This window comes from Chiloscyllium plagiosum, chromosome 40, assembly GCF_004010195.1.
Source record: "Chiloscyllium plagiosum isolate BGI_BamShark_2017 chromosome 40, ASM401019v2, whole genome shotgun sequence".
NCBI classification, from domain to species: Eukaryota; Metazoa; Chordata; class Chondrichthyes; order Orectolobiformes; family Hemiscylliidae; genus Chiloscyllium; species Chiloscyllium plagiosum.
In genome coordinates, this window is record NC_057749.1 from 14,856,679 (window position 1) to 14,876,848 (window position 20,170).

At 46.4% G+C, this 20,170-nt stretch overlaps 1 protein-coding gene across 1 annotated transcript in view; it reads left to right on the top strand.

The window, feature by feature from the left end:
* LOC122542551 (SH2 domain-containing adapter protein F-like) overlaps positions 1-20,170 on the top strand; it is a 149,966-nt gene that overhangs the window by 119,927 nt on the left and 9,869 nt on the right. Inside the window, exon 4 of the mRNA XM_043680419.1 lies at positions 11,381-11,548. Within this exon, the coding sequence (XP_043536354.1) occupies positions 11,381-11,548 (168 nt within the window). The remainder of the gene's footprint in view (positions 1-11,380; positions 11,549-20,170) is intronic.

Consider the following 20,170-nt stretch of genomic DNA (forward strand, 5'->3'; position numbering starts at 1 on the left):
GACAGAGCAGCCTATGGTTCTCTGGGTGAATGGTGTCTCGCACTCTGTGTCTGTCAGTGACTGACCTTGCTGCCAGGTGGAAATATATTTCCAAAGCCCTTCCTGATTTTTACATCCCATCAGCTATCTCTTCTCAAAAGAGTTAAACATCACACAGCACCAGTTTGTGGTCCTACAGATTTATTTGAAAACACAAGCTTTTGGAGCGCTGCTCCTTTGTCAGGTAGCTAGTGGGGCAGGATCATAGGACACAGGAATTTATAGTAAATTAAAGTTTGGTGCTGTGTGATTTTTAACTTGTCCACCCCAGTTCAACACTGGCACCTGCACATCATCTCTCAGAGGAGGTCAGTTCCTCCTGATGAAGGAGCAGCGCTCTGAAAGCTAGTGCTTCCAATTAAACCTGTTGGTCTATAACTTGGTGTTGTGTGATTTTTTAACTTGGTCCACCCCAGTCCAACACCAGCACCTGCACATCATCTCTCCTCAAAGGAGGTCAGTCCCAGCCTCAATGTCCATTCTTTTGTAATTCATTCACAGGAAGTGGGCTAGGCCAGCATTTATTGCCCGTCTCTAATTGCCCAGAGGGGCAGTGAAGCGTCAACCGCATTGCTGTGGGTTTGGAGTCACATGTAGGTCAGATCAGGTAAGTGCCTTCCCTAAAGCACGTTAGTGAACCAGATGGGTGTTGTGGCAGGATTTGAGCCCAGGTCCCCAGAACATGAATAGGAAGGGTATGGAGGGATATGGGCTGAATGCTGGCAAATGGGACTTGATTAATGTGGGTTGGCATGAATGAGTTGGACTTCAGGGTCAGTTTTTGTGCAGTACATCTCTACGACTCTACCTGTGACTAATGTGACCAGGCGTCTCTCTGTGATAGCACCCGAGGCCATCGCTTCCTCTTTGATGCCACCCTTTTGGGTTTATTGTATTTCAAACCCCTCACTAACCTCCCTCCCCAATGAGCCAACACTTCCCTTTTCACCCTGACTAACTCATTTCTCTCTGTCGGAGATCTTCCTGCACCACCAACAATTTATCTGGCTCTGATTTGTCAGCTTTCCTTCGACAGTCTCCCAAAGTGCTTGCTGAATCGAGTCAAAGTCTCGCTAAACAAAACAAAGTTGACTTCCTTAAGCTTCCTCTCACAAACCGCGGGTGAGCCAATGTCCCAGGATTATGGTTGTTGCTTTGCTCCAGGGTTTGGACATCCTGCCTGTGATCAGCTGAGAGCACAGCTTTCAAAGGCTTTTTGTCATGCGGTTTGGAAACCTATGAAGTCAACTTCTCATTAAAAGCTGTGGTGTGGTTTTATGTTGAAAATGTGGGGTTTTCTTTTGAGGAGTGAAGATGAATAGAAGCAGCTCTGGACAGTTGCCATGAGTTAATGGATCTTAATAGAAAGTGTACTGGGTGTTATGGTTCAGTTCTCACTGTCAGCTCCTCCAGCAAGTGTAGAACCTTCAACAGAACAAAGTGGCTTTACTTCGGCAGCAAACAGGAAGAATGAAACTGGCACTGAGTCATCAGTTACACAGAATGACTCCTAGATAGCAGAGAGTGGAGACAATAGTCTGTCTGCTACTGCTGTCATCTTTTTTATTATTCATTCACCAAATGAGTGCATCACTGGCTGGGCCAACATTTATTGCCCATCTGGGGGTAGTTAAGAGTCAGCCACATTGCTGTGAGTCTAGAGTCACACCTAGGCCAGACCAGGTAAGGATGGCGGTTTCCATCCCTGAGTGAACCAGATGGGCTTTTCCGACAATCGGCAATGTTTTCATGGTCATCATCAGACTCTTAATTCCAGATTTGTGTTGAATTTAAATTCTCCCGTCTGCTGCAGACAGATTCGAATCCAGGTCCTCAGAACAATACCTGGGCCTCTGGTTCCTGATGAAGGGCTTTTGCCCGAAACGTCGACTCTCCTGCTCCTCTGATGCTGCCTGACCTGCTGTGCTTTTCCAGCATCTGGATCAGTGGTGCTGGAAGAGCACAGCAATTCAGGCCACACTCTGGATTAACAGTCCAGTTAGTTTATGCCACCAGGTCATCATCTCCCCTATCTGTGGAGAGAAAGCAGGGTTAACAATTCAGATCCAGTGACCCTTCTTCAGAACTGACCTGCTGGGTTTCTCCAGTAAATGTTTATAATTTCCAGCAACTACAATTCTTTGCGTTTCCTTTGGAGAATGGACAGACCCAATGGCATCCCTTATCTCTTGCTAGCTATGGACAGGAGAAAAGGCAAGGTTAAAGGATATTGACTGACAGTGAAAAAGGTTTTCGAAAATTACAAAGGGATCTTGATCAAATAGGTCAATGGGCTGAAAAATGGCAGGTGGAGTTCAGTCTGACTAAATGCGAGGTATTGTATTTTGATACAACAAACAATGGTAGATTAGATTCCCGACAGTGCGGAAACAGGCCCTTCGGCCCAACTAGTCCACCCGAAGAGCAACCCACCCTGACCCATCTCCCTCTGACTAATGCACCTAACACTACGGGCAATTTAGCATGGCCAATTCACCTGACCTGCACATCTTTGGATTGCGGGAGGAAACCGGAGCACCCGGAGAAAACCCATGCAAACTCCACACAGGCAGTCGCCTGAGGCTGGAATTGAACCTGGGACCCTGGTGCTGTGAGACAGCAGTGCTAACCACTGAGCTACCGTGCCGCCCTAGGGTTTACGGAATTAATGGTAGGGCCCTCAGGGCTCAGGTACATAATTCTTTGAAGTTTGTGTCACATTGGACAGGGTGGTTAAAAAGGCATTTGGCATGCTTGCCTTCACTGCTTGGTCCTTGGAGTGTAGGAATTGGGACGCTATGTTAAGGTTGTACAGGACATTGGTCAGGCCTCTTTTGGAATACTGTGTCCAGTTCTGGTCACCCATTTATAGGAAGGATATTATTAAGCTGGAGTGGGTTCAGAAGAGATTTACCAGGATGGTGCCAGGTATGGAAGGTTTCAGTTACAAAAAAAGACTGGATGGGATGGGACTTTCTTTCATTGGAGTGTAGGAGGTTGAGAGGTGACCTTATAGAAGTTTATAAAATAATGAGGGGTATAGATAGGTGTCTTCTCCCTAAGATGGGGGATTTCAAGACTAGGGGCATGTTTTTAAGATGAGAGAAGAGAGATCTAAAAAAGACATAAGGGCAAATGTTTTACACAGGGTGGTTCGTGTACGGAATGAGCTTCCTGAGGAAGTGGTGGATATGGTACAATTACAATGTTTAAAAGACACTTGGAAAAGTACATGAATAGGAAAGGTTTGGAGGGATATCGGCCAGGAGCAGGCAGGTGGGACTAGTTTAGTTTGGGATTAGGGTCAGCATGGACTGGTTGGACCGAAGGGTCTGTTTCTGTGCTGCTGTATGACTCTATGACCCTGCACTGACTCTCTGATTGAGCTCTCTAATTTATCCCAGTCTCTGTGCGCTTTCCCTCTGCAAATCTCCGGAGGCAGAGAGATCCAGGCTGTTCACTGCCCTCCAGATAATAATGTGCTTCCCAACTTCACTTGTGAATGAGCCCCTCTCTAATTTTAAGATTCTTTGCCCTTGTCATTCACACACTTTCTATTATCTCAGGACTTTGCTCTTCACTTAGCGTCTCCTTCTCTGTGTCTTTGAAAATGTTATCATCTTCACTGGCCCATGAAAGATGCACAGAAAGATCCCTATTGTCAACTGAAGATTATAATTCTGTTGTCGCCATAATGTTAAGACTGTCTGGGGCAGAGAATCCCATCTTCCATGTGAAGGGTTTTCCTATTTCAACCATTACAAGCCTTTGCTATTTACTGCTTTTGAAGAGAGCTGCAGGTCATCGCCTACTCCCCCACCCACCCACCCTCCCTCCATTTTCTCACTTTTCCCACTGGCATTGTCGCTTCTCTATTCCTATACATTCTCTCTGTCTCTCCAATGTTCCCCATTGTCGGTTTACCTCTGCATTTCTGACAGACAAGCGGCATCATCACTTTAAGATGAAAGGCAGGAGGTTTCTAGAGGATTTGAGAGAAAATTTTCTCACCCAGAAGGATGTTCAGGTCTGGAATGGAATGCTTGAGAGGGCAGTAGAGGTGAGAAACCTCATAATCTTTAAAAGGTACTTGGATGAGCCGCTTGAAATAGCATAATGATAAAGACAGTGAGAAAGTGGGCCTCATATAGAATTAGAAAGTAGTTCTTGTCTTCACTTGATGGGCTGAAGGGCCTCTTCTGATTAGGTGGATTGACAGTGCTGAATTGCTCAAGGTGTCCAGAGATGTGCAGGTTAGGTGGGCTAGTCATGGGAGATGCAGGATCATGGGCTGGGGTGGTCTGGGGGTGGCTGCGATCAGGGGTTGGTGTGGACTTGATGGGCTGAATGGCCTGCTTCCACACTGTAGGCATTTTATGATTCTGTCCTGCATCGTCCCATGAGTTAGTTTTGTCCCATCTGTCATTCTGCTTATAGCTCAGTCACTCTGTCCACTGTCATGATGTTTTCCAGCCTCTGCCTTCATTCCCGTCCCCTCCCATAACCTTTGTATGTCAATAAAAAGTGTCACTTGACATTTGAACCCTTTGAGAGTCAGCTATGGGGGGGGGATTGGGGTGGGGGTGGAGTGTGTGTATCTGTGTTCGGAGCAGGGACAACCTTTCGTTGACTCTTTAGGGAAACGTTATTGGAACTAAAATGACTTGCCACGTGCTGAACTCCTGCAGCACACTTCAAACCTGTCACCTCCTGAGCCAGAGATCAGTGCACTACCAAAGGAGCCAAACTAACAACTATTGATCACTGTCAATTAAAAGCAACAATTGTATCAGGAGTGTGGAGGATATTGGGTTTCCATTGATTGTGTTTGAAGTGTTACAGTCTGTTTATAGATCAGATAACATAAACTGGGTCCTGCAGGAGCTTTGAATCATTGTACTTGTGGCCAATTATCAGTCAATATGTTGTTGAATGTTATTGTGTAGTCTCGTTCTCCTGGATGGCTCCTTCCACCTTTCCCATCCCCCTTCTCTCCTGGAGATAACTCTCACTGAGGTACTGGTTAAAAAGTGCCCTCATCCACCATGTTGTTTACCACGGACGAGGGGGGTGGCTCTGCGCTGATAAGGTTCTTGCACCTCTGTCGAATCCCCCTACCGCCGGAGGGATGATCAAATGTAATCAGTCACGACCATTTAACTTTCTCCCCCCCCCCCCCCCCCGACCGAAATTCACTGTGACCTGAGTGTCTACTCAGTCACGCTCAGCTAAAGTGGCATCTGTGCGGTGATCAGCCAATGAAGAGTGAAAATCGGGAGGGAGGAGTGTCTGTGATCAGCCAATCAGGGGGAGGGGGGAGAGAGAGAGAGAGAGCAACAATCGGAAAGCCAGTGATCAGCCAATGGCACAAGGCCAGAAGGAAATGGGGGTCCAGCATTCAGCCAATGGCATTAGGCCAGAGCAAATTGGGGGCCAACAATCGTCCAATGGCATGAGACCAGAGAGAATTTGGGGCCAGTGATTGTTGAGAATCTTGTCCCACTATCGTCACTGTTACATCAAGCAGAGATGTCACAGTAGTGTCCCTACCTCTGAGCCAGAAGAGCTGGATCCAAGTCCCACCTATTCCGGAGGTGTGACATAACATTGTCTGAGCAGGTTGATGAAAAATATTCACAGGCCATTCAGTCCATTTAACCTGTTGAGTGTTTCTGATCTTCCCTCCATACCCTGCTGTTCCTTTTTCCTTCCCCTCGGACATGTCTTTGTCATTCGTTGCGACTGTTTCACGTGGGACAGAGTTCCGCGTTCCCACCACAATTCTCCTGAATTCCCTATGGGGTGGACCGCGACAACCTGCCCAGGCCACGAGTAGTAGTCGAGGCTGTGGGCAGTTGAGAGTTTTGAGAATGCTGGATCTGTGTTCAAGGAGGCTGTTGAGGGAGCGCACATCAGCTGTGATCTCATTGAACTGATAGATCAGGCTTGAGGGCTGAATGGCCTCCTGTTTGCATGTACAGGTTTCACAAGCTGGCTTTAAAAAGAGACCCCTCACTGAGGAAATCCACCATATTCATGATGTTTAACCATGAGCTTTCAACAAGATGATGCCTTGACAAATTAATTAGTCTCTTTGTGTGGGTGAGAAAGCATTTTATTGATACAATGATAGCAGGCTGCTTGGGGAGGCTTCCCAGGTCTTTAAGAAGCAACAGTTACTCCTATTTATCAAAGTAATTCATTAGGATAATGTGGCACTGAGGAGGATCTGTCTAACAGAACCCACGTGAATATTCACTGACACACACAAGCAGGTCAAACATGGGATGCTGTTACTGGTTTTGTGAGGTGGGGAAATGCTGTTCAGATCCTGTGCTGGTCAGGAGGTTCGGGGGGGGCTGGAGGTGAGCGGGTATTATTGAGGGTGTTACCATGCGCATTTTTAACCTGCCGTCTGTCACAGGCCTCAAGAAATAAGTTGTCAGGGATGCTCCCAGTGCTGCCATTTATTTTATTCTTGGCTATTGTGCAGATCTTGGAGTGGTCGTCTGCGCTTGGAATTGTGAGGTAAAGGGACTGTGTATTGACAGTATCCGTATCTCTGAGGGAGGGCCCCCCGGGATCAAGTCCTAGCTGCTCCAGACCAGTGTAGAAACATCCCTGAACAGGATGATGAGAAAATATCTCAAGGTGAATGACTGAATGTCCAACCACTACATTACTCCTCATTCATACTCTGAGCAATCAGTTAGTCTCATGTGTTTGAGACTGTCGGCGTGTGCAGTCCCTATGGAAACGGCTTTGCTCTCTAACCTAAAAGTTGTAGGTTCAATCCCTGGTTTGATTTTCCCCTTCTAAAGCCGTATATGTGCCACTTACATCTACAATGGACTGCTGAACCTTAATCATTCTGTAATGGCTATGTGCAAAATGGTCTGTTAAACATTAAGGGCTCTTGTGATGCAATGGTAGTGTCCCTGCCTCTGAGCCAGGTTCAACTCCCATCTACTTCTGAGGGGTTACCCGTACATCTCTGAACAGTGTGTTATGATGCGTTAGGGGGAGGTGGTTTGTCACTGGCATAGTCATCCACAGGACCCAATTATTGCCACGGGCACCCAGGTTCATATCCCACCATGACCGCTGGTGGAATTCAAATTCAATAAGATAATAAAATCTGGAATTTAAAACTGACCGTGATAATGATCATCAGTTTCTGTAAAAACCCATCTCATTCACTAATGTCCTTCAGGCAAGGAAATCTGCCATCCTTACCCAGTCTGGCCGACAGTGACTCCAGGACCTGCAGCCAATGGGGTTGACTCCCTGAAATAGCCCAGCAAGGCACTGAGTCCAAGGGCAATAACAGCAGGACAACGAAAGTTGACCAGCAATGCCCACATGCCACATGATTTTTTAAAAAAATCTGGAATATTCTGCATGAGACAGTAGTGAAAGCAGAATTTTAGGAGGAACTGGATTGGATAAACACTTGAAAGGAAAATGTTGCAGGGCCACGGGGAAAGGCTGGGCTGTTGTGGAGTTTTTCATAGAAACTAGCACAGCTGAATGGCCTTGTTCTGTAACTGTACAATCATTGACCCACTTGTAACAGTAAAACGATAACAGCAAAGGCAGTGCGATAAACTGTAATTTACTAAACTCCGAAACCTTAGCTCTTCATCAGGGAGTAAGCTGTGTCTCAAGACTTCATTCTCGTGCTGTTCACCTCAGATTTATTTTCTCCAGATACCAAACATATTTGGAAAACAGATTTGAAATTATACCACCAGGCACTCCTTCTATTTTTGCAGATCAGAAATATTACACTCCCACCCACCGTGAACAACTGACTGAGATGCCACAATCAGTTCATAGCACGCAGCCCCATGACACCCAGTTCAAGAGGAGTTTGCAGTAAATCCTGCCCCCTCTCTGTCTCTGTCTCTCTCTGCCTCTCAGCCCCTTAATCTCTCTCTTTCTCCCCCTCCTCTCTTCCCCCCACCTCCTTCTCACTGTCAATTTCTCCCCCAAGGCCTTAAATCTCTCTCCTTCTCTGTCTCTCACTCTCTTCCCCCATCTCTCTCTTCCTTCCCCTCTGTCTCTCTCTTCCACCCTCCCCCCGTATCTCTCCCTCTCTCACACCCACACCCAGCATTCCTCAGTTTGACAGATTTCGATTTTTTTTTTATTCCTCTTCGATCATGGTGTTGGATTTATGACATATTGTGTAAGAGTCCACATCTGCTGCAAGTGCTTGGGGAATCTGCCCGGGATCGCAATAATGTGCACGGAATTACAGCATTAACAAATCACACCTGTTCCTGGTTTTATGATTGTCAAGCAGCCAGTGCCTGCTGGAGGTGGAATGCAGCTGCTGCTGTTTTTGTGAAGAATTTGCTGCTGTTTACGAGAGGAAAAAAGAGGTGATTTCTCCCCATTTTTAAACACAGTGTCTACAGCAAACACTGTATTGCAAAGGGTTAGATATAGAGTAAAGCTCTCTCTACCCCACTTCAACCAACCCCCCCCACCTCCCCCCTACCCGCCAAACACTCCCAGGACAGGGACAGCACGGGGTTAGATACAGAGTAAAGCTCTCTCTACACTGTCCCCCATCAAACACTCCCAGGACAGGGACAGCACGGGGTCAGATACAGAGTAAAGCTCCCTCTACACTGTCCCCCATCAAACACTCCCAGGACAGGGACAGCATGAGGTTAGAAACAGAGTCAAAAAGTGTGGTGCTGGAAAAGCGCAGCAGGTCAGACAGCATCCGAGGAGCCGGAGAGTCGATGTTTTGGGCACAAGCTCTTCACCGGGAATGTTCCTGATGAAGCGTGTTTGCCTGAAACGTCGACTCTCCGGCTCCTCGGATGCTGTCTGACCTGCTGTGCTTTTCCAGCACCACACTTTTTGACACTGATCTCTAGCAGCTGGAGTCCTCACTTCCTCCTTAGATACAGGGTAAATCTCCTTGTACACTGCCCCCAACAAACACTCCCAAGGACAGACACAGCATGAGGTTAGATACAGGGTAAATCTCCTTGTACACTGCCCCCAACAAACACTCCCAAGGACAGACACAGCGTGAGGTTAGATACAGGGTAAATCTCTCTGTGTTCATCCCCCAGTTGGTGTGTTCTTCTCTCCCTCTGTCTCTACTTGTCCCCTTTGTGCTATTTTGCCACTCTGGTGCTCACTGTGGCCTTTTTGTTTCTGACTTTATTCTGAAGTTAAGTCTGCATTAACAGCCTAAACATTGGCAGTTGTTCAGCAACCTCCATATGTGCTCCTGCATCCGAGCTCTCAGTGACAAATCCCACAGCTATTCCTGCAATAAAGAGCCTCCAACATTGCCGTGTACCTCCCAGGGGTGAAAATGCATGCAGTCTCTTGAATTCAGGTATCACTAGTTCTGTGTAACCCGTACTCCAGCTCCTCCCATCCATGCTGAAGGTGATCACTATCTTACCTAACATCTCCCTGCTTAGGTGTGAATCGCTGTTTCTGGCAGACTATTCACCTCTGGGGCCATCACACCTGGCTTGATCCTGTTTTCATTCCTCTTTCCAGTGTCACTGGCTGGGCCAGCATTTATTGCTCATCCCTAGTTTTTTTTCCCTGAGAAGGGAATTCTGTCCGGTGTTTTTTTTTTGCCTGAAGCTGAACTAACAGCAGTTATCAGAGAAACTAAAAGCAGCTCCAGCTGGAGTTTAACCTGAGACCTGGGACGGTGTGAGGGACACTGCCCCTTTATTTCCTGGAGGGTTGGACAAGATGTTCTCCCATTGAGAGTATTTCTGTTGCAACCTATCTCAGCACAGCCCCAGATACATTACTACAAAGATCGGTGGCTGTTTTTGCACACAGCACAGACGCAAGAAATAGGAACAGAAGTAGACCATTCAGCCCACTGATTCTGCTATCCCATTCAATATAATCTTGGCTCACTGTGGGCCTCAACTCTACCTTTCCACCCACCAAACATTTTCCCTGGATTCCCTTTGACCAATAATATGCTGAACCTAGCCGTAGGTATCTCTGATAGGGCATTCACATCCTTCTGGGGGAGAGGAATGCCAGAGATTCACAAGCCTTTGAGTAAATGCATTCAGTCATCGAGTCATACAGTACACATACAGACCTCTCAGTCCAACTCGTCCATGCTGACCACGTTTCCCAACTGAACTCGATGCATTTACCAGCATTTGGCCCAGATCCCTTTCCTATTCAGGTACCTGTCCAAATATCTTCTAAATATTGTAATTGTACCTGTACTTACCTCTTCCTCTGGCAACTCGTTCCATACACGCACCACCCCCTTTTGTAAAGAAGTTGCCCCTCAGGTCCCTTTTAAATCTTTCCCCTCTCACCTTAACTCCATGCCCTCTAGTTTTGAACTCCCTTACCCTGGGGATAAGACCTGGGCTATTCACCTTATCTGGGCCCCTCATGATTTTATAAACCTTTATAAGGTCACCCCTCCTGTACTCCAGTGACAAACGTCCCAGCCTCTCCTTCCAACTCAAACTCTCCAGTCCCATTAATATCCTTGCAAATCTTTCCTGAACACTCTCCAATTTAATAATATCCCTCCTGGAGCAGGGCAACCAGAGCCGGACAGAGTGCGCCACGTCTCGAACATAAATGCTCGGCCCCTGATCCTGAAACTGTCCTCCCCAGTGTTTGAGGTTAACTGACCTGAGTGCAGTAGGAGCAAATTCCTGCAGACGCTGGAATCTGTACTGAAAACAACAAATGCTGGAGATCACAGTGGGTCAGACAGCATCCATCAGATGAAGAGCCATCAAGACTTAGCCTGCTCTCTCTCTCCATGGATGCTGTCTGAGCTGTTGGGATCTCCAGCATTTGTTGTTTTCAGACCTGAGTGTAGTGATGGCTATGAAGTGTTCCTATTCTTATGGTCCAAGTCTGGAGAATTTGAAGACAGTCCAGGGACTGTTAATACTGGCCTGAAGAGGCCTCTCTATTATATGTCTCACTGGAGGACAATTCTAAGCTTTCCAGTTCAGTCATATCTCCGCTTTCCCATCAAGTCTAGCAGCTCATGGGAATTCAGTCTTGTATCGCCCATGCAGGTGGGGACATCACTAACCTCCAACCCCCATCTCAGCTCCAACACGTTCTGGGGAGTGAGGTGAATTGAGATGGTGCCGTTCACTAGACCAGCAGGAGGATCCCACAGCTCCGATCTCACTCTTTCTCCTTCTCAGATTTTATCTCTCTTGCTTTACTCTGCAGCGTTTTCTGAGTCTTCTCTGCTCAACCTTGCCTGACTGTTCTCGTTTCTCTTTTCTCCCTCCTGTTTGTCCTCTCCTCCCCATCCCCCCTTCCCCCCCACTGCCTCCCTCTACAGTAGAGATTAAGGTAATTAAAGAGCTTCCCTGGCCTCCACCAGTGGGACAACTGGACAGCGGCACTGAAGGGGAGCTGCGGGTTTCTCATTGCCACCTCCTGCACCAGCACCAGCAGCAGCACCAGCAGCCCCAGCAGCAGCAGCCGCCTGGGTCTGAAGACACCAGTGGTGGGTCCAAGAATTCAGTCAGTTCTGGTCTAAAGTGTAACTGCTTTAAATGAAGAGTTGGAGGGGAGGGAGGGGTGTGGGAGGGATTTGTGTGGGGTATGGAGAGACCCTGGCTTTGTTTTGGGGATGTCAGTGTGTGTGGACTGTGAGACGGCTCTGGGTCTTTATGTAAACTGATCCGTTCCAGATTCCCGCTCTCCCGCAGTGTCCCAGAAACCACCCCCGCCCTCACCACACCCTGTGAATTGGTCACAGAGCCTGTCTTCACCCCAACCCCACCCCCACCAAACACACTCATTCAGCCACACACTTTCACGCTCACAAGCACTCATACACACTCTCATTCACTCTCTCAAACACACTCACCGACGCTTACACTCATAGAAATACACACCCACTCACACATGCACACTCACTCACAGACACATTCACACACTTACATATTGACTCAGAAACTTTCACATCTACACACACACACACAACAGACTCAAGCACACAGACGTTCACGCTCATACATGCGCTCGCACACACACACTGTCTCACACAAACAGCTGCTTGTTTTGCGATTGGAGAAAAGGTACCAGCAAATTATTTTGAGCCAATTTCTCTCTTCCTTAACCACATTCTTCCCCCCCCCCCCCCCCCCCCCGCCCACCTCCGCTCAACTTTGCCAAGTTGCTTTGTGATCACAATATGTCCAACAAGATGACATATTGACAATGGTGAGTAACAGAGTGGATAGAGAGAGCTGATCCTAATAGCACGGGTCTGTCAGGAACTAGAGAGCATGGATTTAAGACCCAGAGGGGAGATGAGAGTTTAAACACACCAGGGTGATGACGATCTGGGTCACACTGTCTCAAAGAGCAACAGAACTGACTGAATATTCACTTTCAAAATCAGAATTGGATAAATACTTGAAAAGAACAGGGCTGTGGGGAAAGAGTGTGACTAAGGGGAGAGCTCTATTGAAGAGCCAGTACAGGAACAATGGGCTGAAAAGCCTCATGCACTGTGTGAGTCTGTGATCCCATTGGAGGAGCCGGATTGGGCCACTAAGATTCCACTTAAATGTCCTATCGGAGTCATTGGGTCGGATTCAGATTCAATATCTACGTTAGATCAGAGCCAAATAATCTCAAGCCATTACAGCTGATTGATGTTGATCAGTCCTGTGGTGAAAGCTTCGAATCCCCATTAAAGCCATGAGATTTGGACTAAAGTTGGAGAATGGGGATTCTCGCTCTAACCAATAGGTAACCAAGTTTTGGGGTAAGTTATCAGGGAAGGTTGAGCTTGCTGCTTCTGTTCAAGAAATCTCTGTACTTGATCGCTCACACATAATGTTGTAAAGACCAAAGGTCTACACAAGCTACTGGAAAAATCAGTTATCCTGCCAGTTCTTAAAATTATGCTATCTACTCCAAATGCATTAGGACCCAGGTTGTAATAACATGCTGAACCCTGGATCTCAAGTTTGAAGTAAGATTTAGACTGAAAGCACAGGTGGATGTTAGAATTATAAGTAGAAGTGAGCAACTCTTACCCAACTTTTACTCTCACCAGCAAGTCCTTCCTCTCAACCTTTTTAAAATATTAATCTGTGGGATGTGGGTGTCACTAGCATTTGCTGCCTGTCCCTAGTTGCCCCTTGGGAAAGTAGGAGTGAGCTGCCTTCCTGAACCGCAACACTCCACGTGCTGTAGGTTGACCCGCAATGCCCTGAGGGAGGCAATTCCAGGATTTTGACCCAAATATCTGTCCTCCAAAAGGTCGTCATCTGAATTTGAGTCTTTTTATCTTTCTCTGCCTCCATGTACCTCCTCATGTTAGTTTTCACGTAGTATTACATCAACTTTATAGCAATAAAGCAGGCCCTTCAGCCCATCAGGTCCAACCCTGCCCCAGGGTTGAAAATCTGACCGATTGATGAATATGTAATGGAGTTACTAAATATATTTTTCTGTTGCATGACTTGAGCTGCACAAAGGAAATAGAATGGACAGCTGGGGGATTCCCTGCTGCTGAAAGGGGATATGAGACCCTCTCTCTGCGTCGAAGTATACACCTATGTATCCTTTCTCCTGTCTTCCATTTCTCTGATGAAGGCAAGTCCTGGGTGATTATTCACTGAATCATAGTGTGATTTAAGGGTGTGATGGGAAGGTTGGCCCCTGCTGGAACAGAATTTGAATCCCTTGGGAACAGCATTGATTTGATCCATTCACTAGACACATAGCCAACTAAACTAACTGTCCAACCACCTCTTCCACCACTGCCCCTACCAAGCCAGCACTCTCCCATCCTTTCCTCCTTCAGGTACTTATCCAGTTTCACCACTATTAATGTCAACCACACCTTCACCTTGTAGATGATTAATATTATAACTTGGATTATAAACTCAGGCGTATTGTTTGTTCATGGGACGTGGAGCATCAGTGATAAGGCCAACATTTATTCCCCAGAAAGCATTAAAGAGTCACCCAGATTGTTGCAGGTCTGGAGTCATAGTAGACTAGACCAGGGATGAACTCAACAATCGACAATGTTTACCTAGAGTCATAAAGTTGTACAGCCTGGAAACAGACCCTTTGGTCCAACTCGTCCATGCTGACCAAATATCCTAACCTAATCTAGTGCCATTTGCCAGCACTTGGCCCATATCCCTCTACTATTAGTCCTGCTCTTTATTCTAAATTTTTTAAAATGCAAATTTCACCACAGATTCACAGAATTGTTCTGGTGAAGAAGGAGGCCATTCAGCCCATCAGTCTATACCATTTTGGTTACCCTTCCTTTTCCCCATCTCCCTGCACACTATTTCTATCCAAATAATTATCCAGTGTCCATCGTGAATGCCTCAGTTGAACCTGCTTCCACCACTTTTCCAGGCAGTGTATTCCGTTAGCGAGTTTTGAGAAGATTTGTAGCTCAGGTTGAAATTCTGGATGTAGGTTTGCTCGCTGAGCTGGGAGGTTCATCTTCAGACGTTTTGTCACCCTACTAAGTGGGACCAAACTGGATGGCATGGTGGCTCAGTGGTTAGCACTGCAGTCTCACAGCACCAGGGTCCCAGGTTTGATCCCAGCCTCGGGTGACTGTCTGCGTGGAGTTTGCACATTCTCCCCGTGTCTGCGTGGGTTTCCTCCGGGTGCTCTGGTTTCCTCCCACAGTCCAAAAGATGTGCAGGTCAGGTAAATTGGCCATGCTAAATTGCCCGTAGTGTTAGATGCATTAGTCAAGGGAAAGTGGGTCGCTCTTCGGAGGGTTGATGTGAACTGGTTGGGCCGAAGGGCCTGTTTCCACACTGTAGGTAATCCAATCTAAATCTTCAGTGAGCCTCCGGATGAAGCGCTGGTGGTGTAGCCTGCTTTCTATTCATATGTTTGGGCTGCCTTGGATTGGTGATGTCATTTCCTGTGGTGACATCATCTCCTATGGTGATGTCATTTCCTGTTCTTTTTCTCAGGGGGATGGTAAATGGGATCCAGTATATTCCGTATCCTAATTACTCGCTGGGTGAGAAAGGGTTTTTCTCATATCACACTCTCGCTTCCTTTGCACATCACTTTAAATCAATGCCCTCGCATTCTTTTACCAGCAGGAGCAGCTTGAGCCTATCTACTCTATCCAAGATTTGCTGTGCTGGGATTTGAAGTCATATTACCAGAACACTGGAATTTGTCGTTCTGGATTTACTAATCCAGTGACATTATCATTATACTAATACCTCCCCCCCCCCCCCCAAATCAATTTCACAGCTTTTTTTTAGTGTGTCTTGTGGTGAACAATAAACTGTTTCTAGGCAAAAGTGAGGACATGCAGATGCTGGAAACTGCAGTTTAGATTATAATGGTGCTGGAAAAGCACAGCAGGTCAGGCAGCATCCGAGGAGCAGGAAAATCGACATTTCGGGCAAAAGCCTGATAAAGGGCTTTTGCCCGAAATGCCAATAAACTGTTTCTGTTACGTCTTCGGACTAAATCTGAATTCAGCTGGGTTTGGCCAAAGGTATATTTGTTCCTTTTCATATTCACTGTACTTGCCTAGTTAACCATCCCATTTCCTTCATACAGCTCAAGTCACAGAATATAAACATCCATCCAGCCACCATGTCAAATGCTTGCTTACCGTTATGAGTATCACATGCCACGTTTGTCAAATACCATTCAACAGGTTCACCAGGATGTAGGAAATGGAAGCTGAGGTGTGAGGCAATTTGATTTGCTTCTGGACAGGTTTGGGGTGTTACGAAGGGAAGTGAGGTGCAAAGAAAGATGAATAATACAGCAGGACACTAAGTAAGTAGAGATGAGGGCTAGATGCAGTGAGGAAACAGAGCAGTGGGATGGGAGATTAATAAAAGTGGAATAACAGCCCTCTGTACCCCAAAGAAAACTTGTGTTCTTCTTTAAATAAAAAAAACCCTACCAATCAGCACAACGGACAATTCCTCGCATTCCTTTGTATATCTTTTATAGGGTAAGCTCCTGGCTCCTCCTGTCAACAGCTATATCGTGTCAAGCCATAACCTTCCAAATTCTCCCACATTATGAATCTAACCACCTCAATAATATAGTTCCTGTGGTATCAGATCAGTACACTGGCAAAGCAGGATGAGTGCTTACCAACATACCAAAACAGATCAAAGTGGTGCATTGTGGGACAGTGTTATTAATTGAATATAATATTGATATTTCTGGTATTGAGTGCCAAGCTGGACTTTTACATCAAATGATGATTTTTGATATTTTGGTGAGAGAAGTTGGATTTTGTTTTAATGTGATTCACTCTGATAGTACAGTGCAGTACCAAGAGAGTGCTACATTGTCAGAGGGTGAGCACCGAGAGAGTGCTGCACTGCCAGAGGGTCAGTACTGAGGGAGTGCCACACTGTGGGAGGGTCAGTGCTGAGGGAGTGCCGCACTGTCAGAGGGTCAGTACTGAGGGAGTGCTGCACTGTCAGAAGGCCAGTGCTGAGGGCGTGCTGCATTGTCGGAGGGTCAGTGCTTAAGGAGTGCTGCACTGTCGGAGGGTCAGTGCTTAAGTAGTGCTGCACTGTCGGAAGGTCAGTACCGAGGGAGTGCCGCACTGTCAGAGGGTCAGTACTGAGGGAGTGCCGCGCTGTCAGAGGGTCAGTACTGAGGGAGTGCTGCACTGTCGGAGGGTCAGTATTGAGGGAGTGCCGCCCTGTCGGAGGGTCAATACCAAGGGAGTGCCGTACTGTCAGAGGAGCTGCCTTTCAGAAGGGGCTTCCAAGTGCTGACTCCTATCTAAGGATCCTGCAGCACTATTTTAAAAAGGTATTGAGGGTAACTTTTCAGGTGTCCTGGCCAACATTTATTCCTTATTCTCCCAGATCACCGTGCTGTTTGTAGGAGCTTGCTGTATGCAAGCTGCTGCATTTCAAATATTACAATAGTGGCTGCAATTCATCAAGTACTTCATAGGTTGAAAAGTGCCATGGGATGTCCTGAACTGAAAAACACAACACAAAGACAAGTCTTCTTTTGTGTCTGTCTTTCTATCCTTAAGCATGAGGCTTTTCTTTCTGAATAATGAGCTTGAAAGAGCTAAATTATGATTCAGCAATGGGCAAAGGAAGCCTTAACTTGCATTTTGCTTCTTCATTCTGACCCTTTATTTTTGAATGTAACGGTATATTAGTTGTTTTTTAAAAAGGGAGTCTTAGCCAGGTCCGACAAACCTTACTTCCAGACGTTGAGTTTTGACTGTGTTTTTTGATTCCCATATTAAATTTCAGTCAGTATTTCACATTGAATTTTGCTATGTCAACTGTCACGTCACAGTTGCAACCCTTGGCCACTAAGTGGCTCTATGGAGCAGGTATCTGATACATCTATGTTAATTCCATCGCAGTTCGGTCAGTCAGAAAATCCTCCATCCATCAGCTGAATGTGAACAGAGCCACGGACATTTTGCCAGTTAGTATTTGTAGTTAGTTCAGATCGATAATCAGTGTATGTAATGAACATTTGTAATGAGTTATGAATTGCAATAAGCATTTGCCATTCTATGTTATTGGTATGTGTAAAAAAAGTGTTTCGAATAAACATATAGTATTAGCATTTGAAGTTAGTATTGGAAATTAGCATATGTTAATAATAAGTAATTGTAGTTAACATGTGTATTTAGTCCATCTAATTAATATTTGTAATAAGCATCCAAACCATATTTTATGATCAATTAGATTGCTAACTTTAGGAAGTGTGGTATTTGGGATTCACTCAGTGCCTTGGGTTTCGAGATTGTAGAAAAAATGGGGGAGGGAACACGTTCCTGACTGGATTCCCTGTGGAAGGATTCACATCCATCAGATTCTTAACTGCTGTCCAGTGAAGATACTGGGTCTGGAATGCACCTGGAAGTGGGTGTTGTTTGTGGATGGAGTTAAGCTCGATTGTGAGGTCTTCCACAGTTGATTTCTCCAGCCATATTTTCTAGGAGGGACAAGGCTTGGGGACAGCAATCAAGTGGTGACGGTGAAGTGAGCAGGGCTGTGATGCTTTTCAAAGTAGAATAGCCTGGCTTACTAAAAGCCAAAAGGACTGTGGATGCTGTAAATCAGAAACAAAAACAGAAATAGCTGGGAAAGCTCAGCGTCTGTGGAGAGAAATCAGCGTTAATGTTTTGGTCCGGTGACTCAACCTAAAACGTTAACTCTGATTTCTCTCCACAGCTGGTGCCAGACCTGCTGAGCTTTTCCAGCTATTTCTGTTTCTAGATTAGAGTGGTGCTGGAAAAGCACAGCAGTTCAGGCAGCATCCGAGGAGCAGGAAATCGACAATTCGGGCAAAAGCCCTTCATCAGGAATACAGGCAGAGTGCCTGCAGGGTGGAGAGATATATGAGAGGAATGTGGGGGTGGGGAGAAAGTAGCATAGAGTACAATAGGTGAATGGGGGTGGGGAGGAAGGTGATAGGTCAGAGAGGAAGGTGGAGTGGATAGGTGGAAAGGAAGATAGGCAGGTAGGACAGGTCATGGGGACGGTGCTGAGCTGGAAGTTTGGAACTGGGGTGAGGTGGGGGAAGGGGAAATGAGGAAACTGTTGAAGTCCACATTGATGCCCTGGGGTTGAAGTGTTCCAAGGCGGAAGACGAGGCGTTCTTCTTCCAGACGTCGGGTGGTGAGGGAGCGGCTATGGAGGAGGCCCAGGACCTCCATGTCCTCGGCAGAGTGGGAGGGGGAGTTGAAATGTTGGGCCACAGGGCGGTGTGGTTGATTGGTGCAGGTGTCCCGGAGATGTTCCATAAAGCGCTCTGCTAGGAGGCGCCCAGTCTTTCTGTTGGTGTAGCCTGACTTTCTGCCTGAGTTGGCCAATAAGGATTGTTGTGTCTAGGAGAGGAACTGTGGTGCGCAGATCTAATTGCAGGGGGCACCCTGAGGACAGAAGTTTTAAAAGGAGGCAGGTTTGAGAGCTTTTGGCTAGCCATCGTTTATCCCCAGTTTCCTGCCCACCCTTACAGCTCACGGCTCCCCCCACTGAAGCTGCTCACCATCGCCCCCTCCTGGCTTCTTCTGCTGATCTAAAATCCTGAGCTTGACCATCCCCAAGACCAGAGCATGACATCCCCACACTGAAAGCATGACATCCCCACACTGAAAGCATGACATCCCCACACTGAGAGCAGCTGTGGGTACTCACGTTGTTAAACTAGTTGCTCTGCTCTGCCCTGCATGTCTTTGGGTGTGAACTAACCTGGGTCTCGTTTCCCTTGTTGAACAGCGTTCTGAGCATGCTAAACCTCCTCCGACAGAGAAATTCCATCATGTAATCCTTTCTCTTAATGCTGTTTAACCATGAGACACGCACATTCATTTGTACCTAATAAATAATTTATTTTTCAAAGAAAAAACACCTTTCTGCACTTTTCCTGTTGGTTTTCTTTTCCAGCTGGCACTGAATGTTTTCAATACAGATTGATTCCAAGCTTTAATCTGCAACTTGAACGTTGAAATGGGTGACTCCTGACCACTCTGATTACTGCCTGCTTTCCTCCTGACATTGTAGCTGGTGGGTCCTTTCAGAGCCATTCAGTCTCTACCATTTCCTCATTCTGTCATGTGGGAGCCTTAACTACACAGCGAGGTGAGGGCTTAATGATAGTACATCCACAGACTGAGGTGGTGCTTGAGGGACCCGGGTCTGAATCCCCCCAAGACAGACAGTGGAAGTCAAATTCAATTTAAAAACAAATCTGGGATTGAGAGTCTAATGATGGCCTTGAAACAAAAAGGAAATCTAAAATCCTTTTGAGATTTTAGCCTCTCATGTGTCTCTTCCATTGACAATGGACTGCTGAACATTAATCTTTCTGTAATGTCCATGTGCAAAATAGTCCTTTAAATTTAAGAGGCTTCAAGTCCCATCTGCTTCTGAGGGGTGTCCTAACATCTCTGAACAGTGTGTTATGATGCACTGGGAGGGGATGGTTTTGTCACTTGCATAGTCATCCAGAGGGCCCAATTATTGCCATGGGCACCCAGGTTCAAATCCCACCACGACCGCTGGTGGAATTCAAATTCAATTAGATAATAAAATCTGGAATTTAAAACTGACCATGTTAATGATCATGATCATCAGTTGTTGTAAAAACCCAT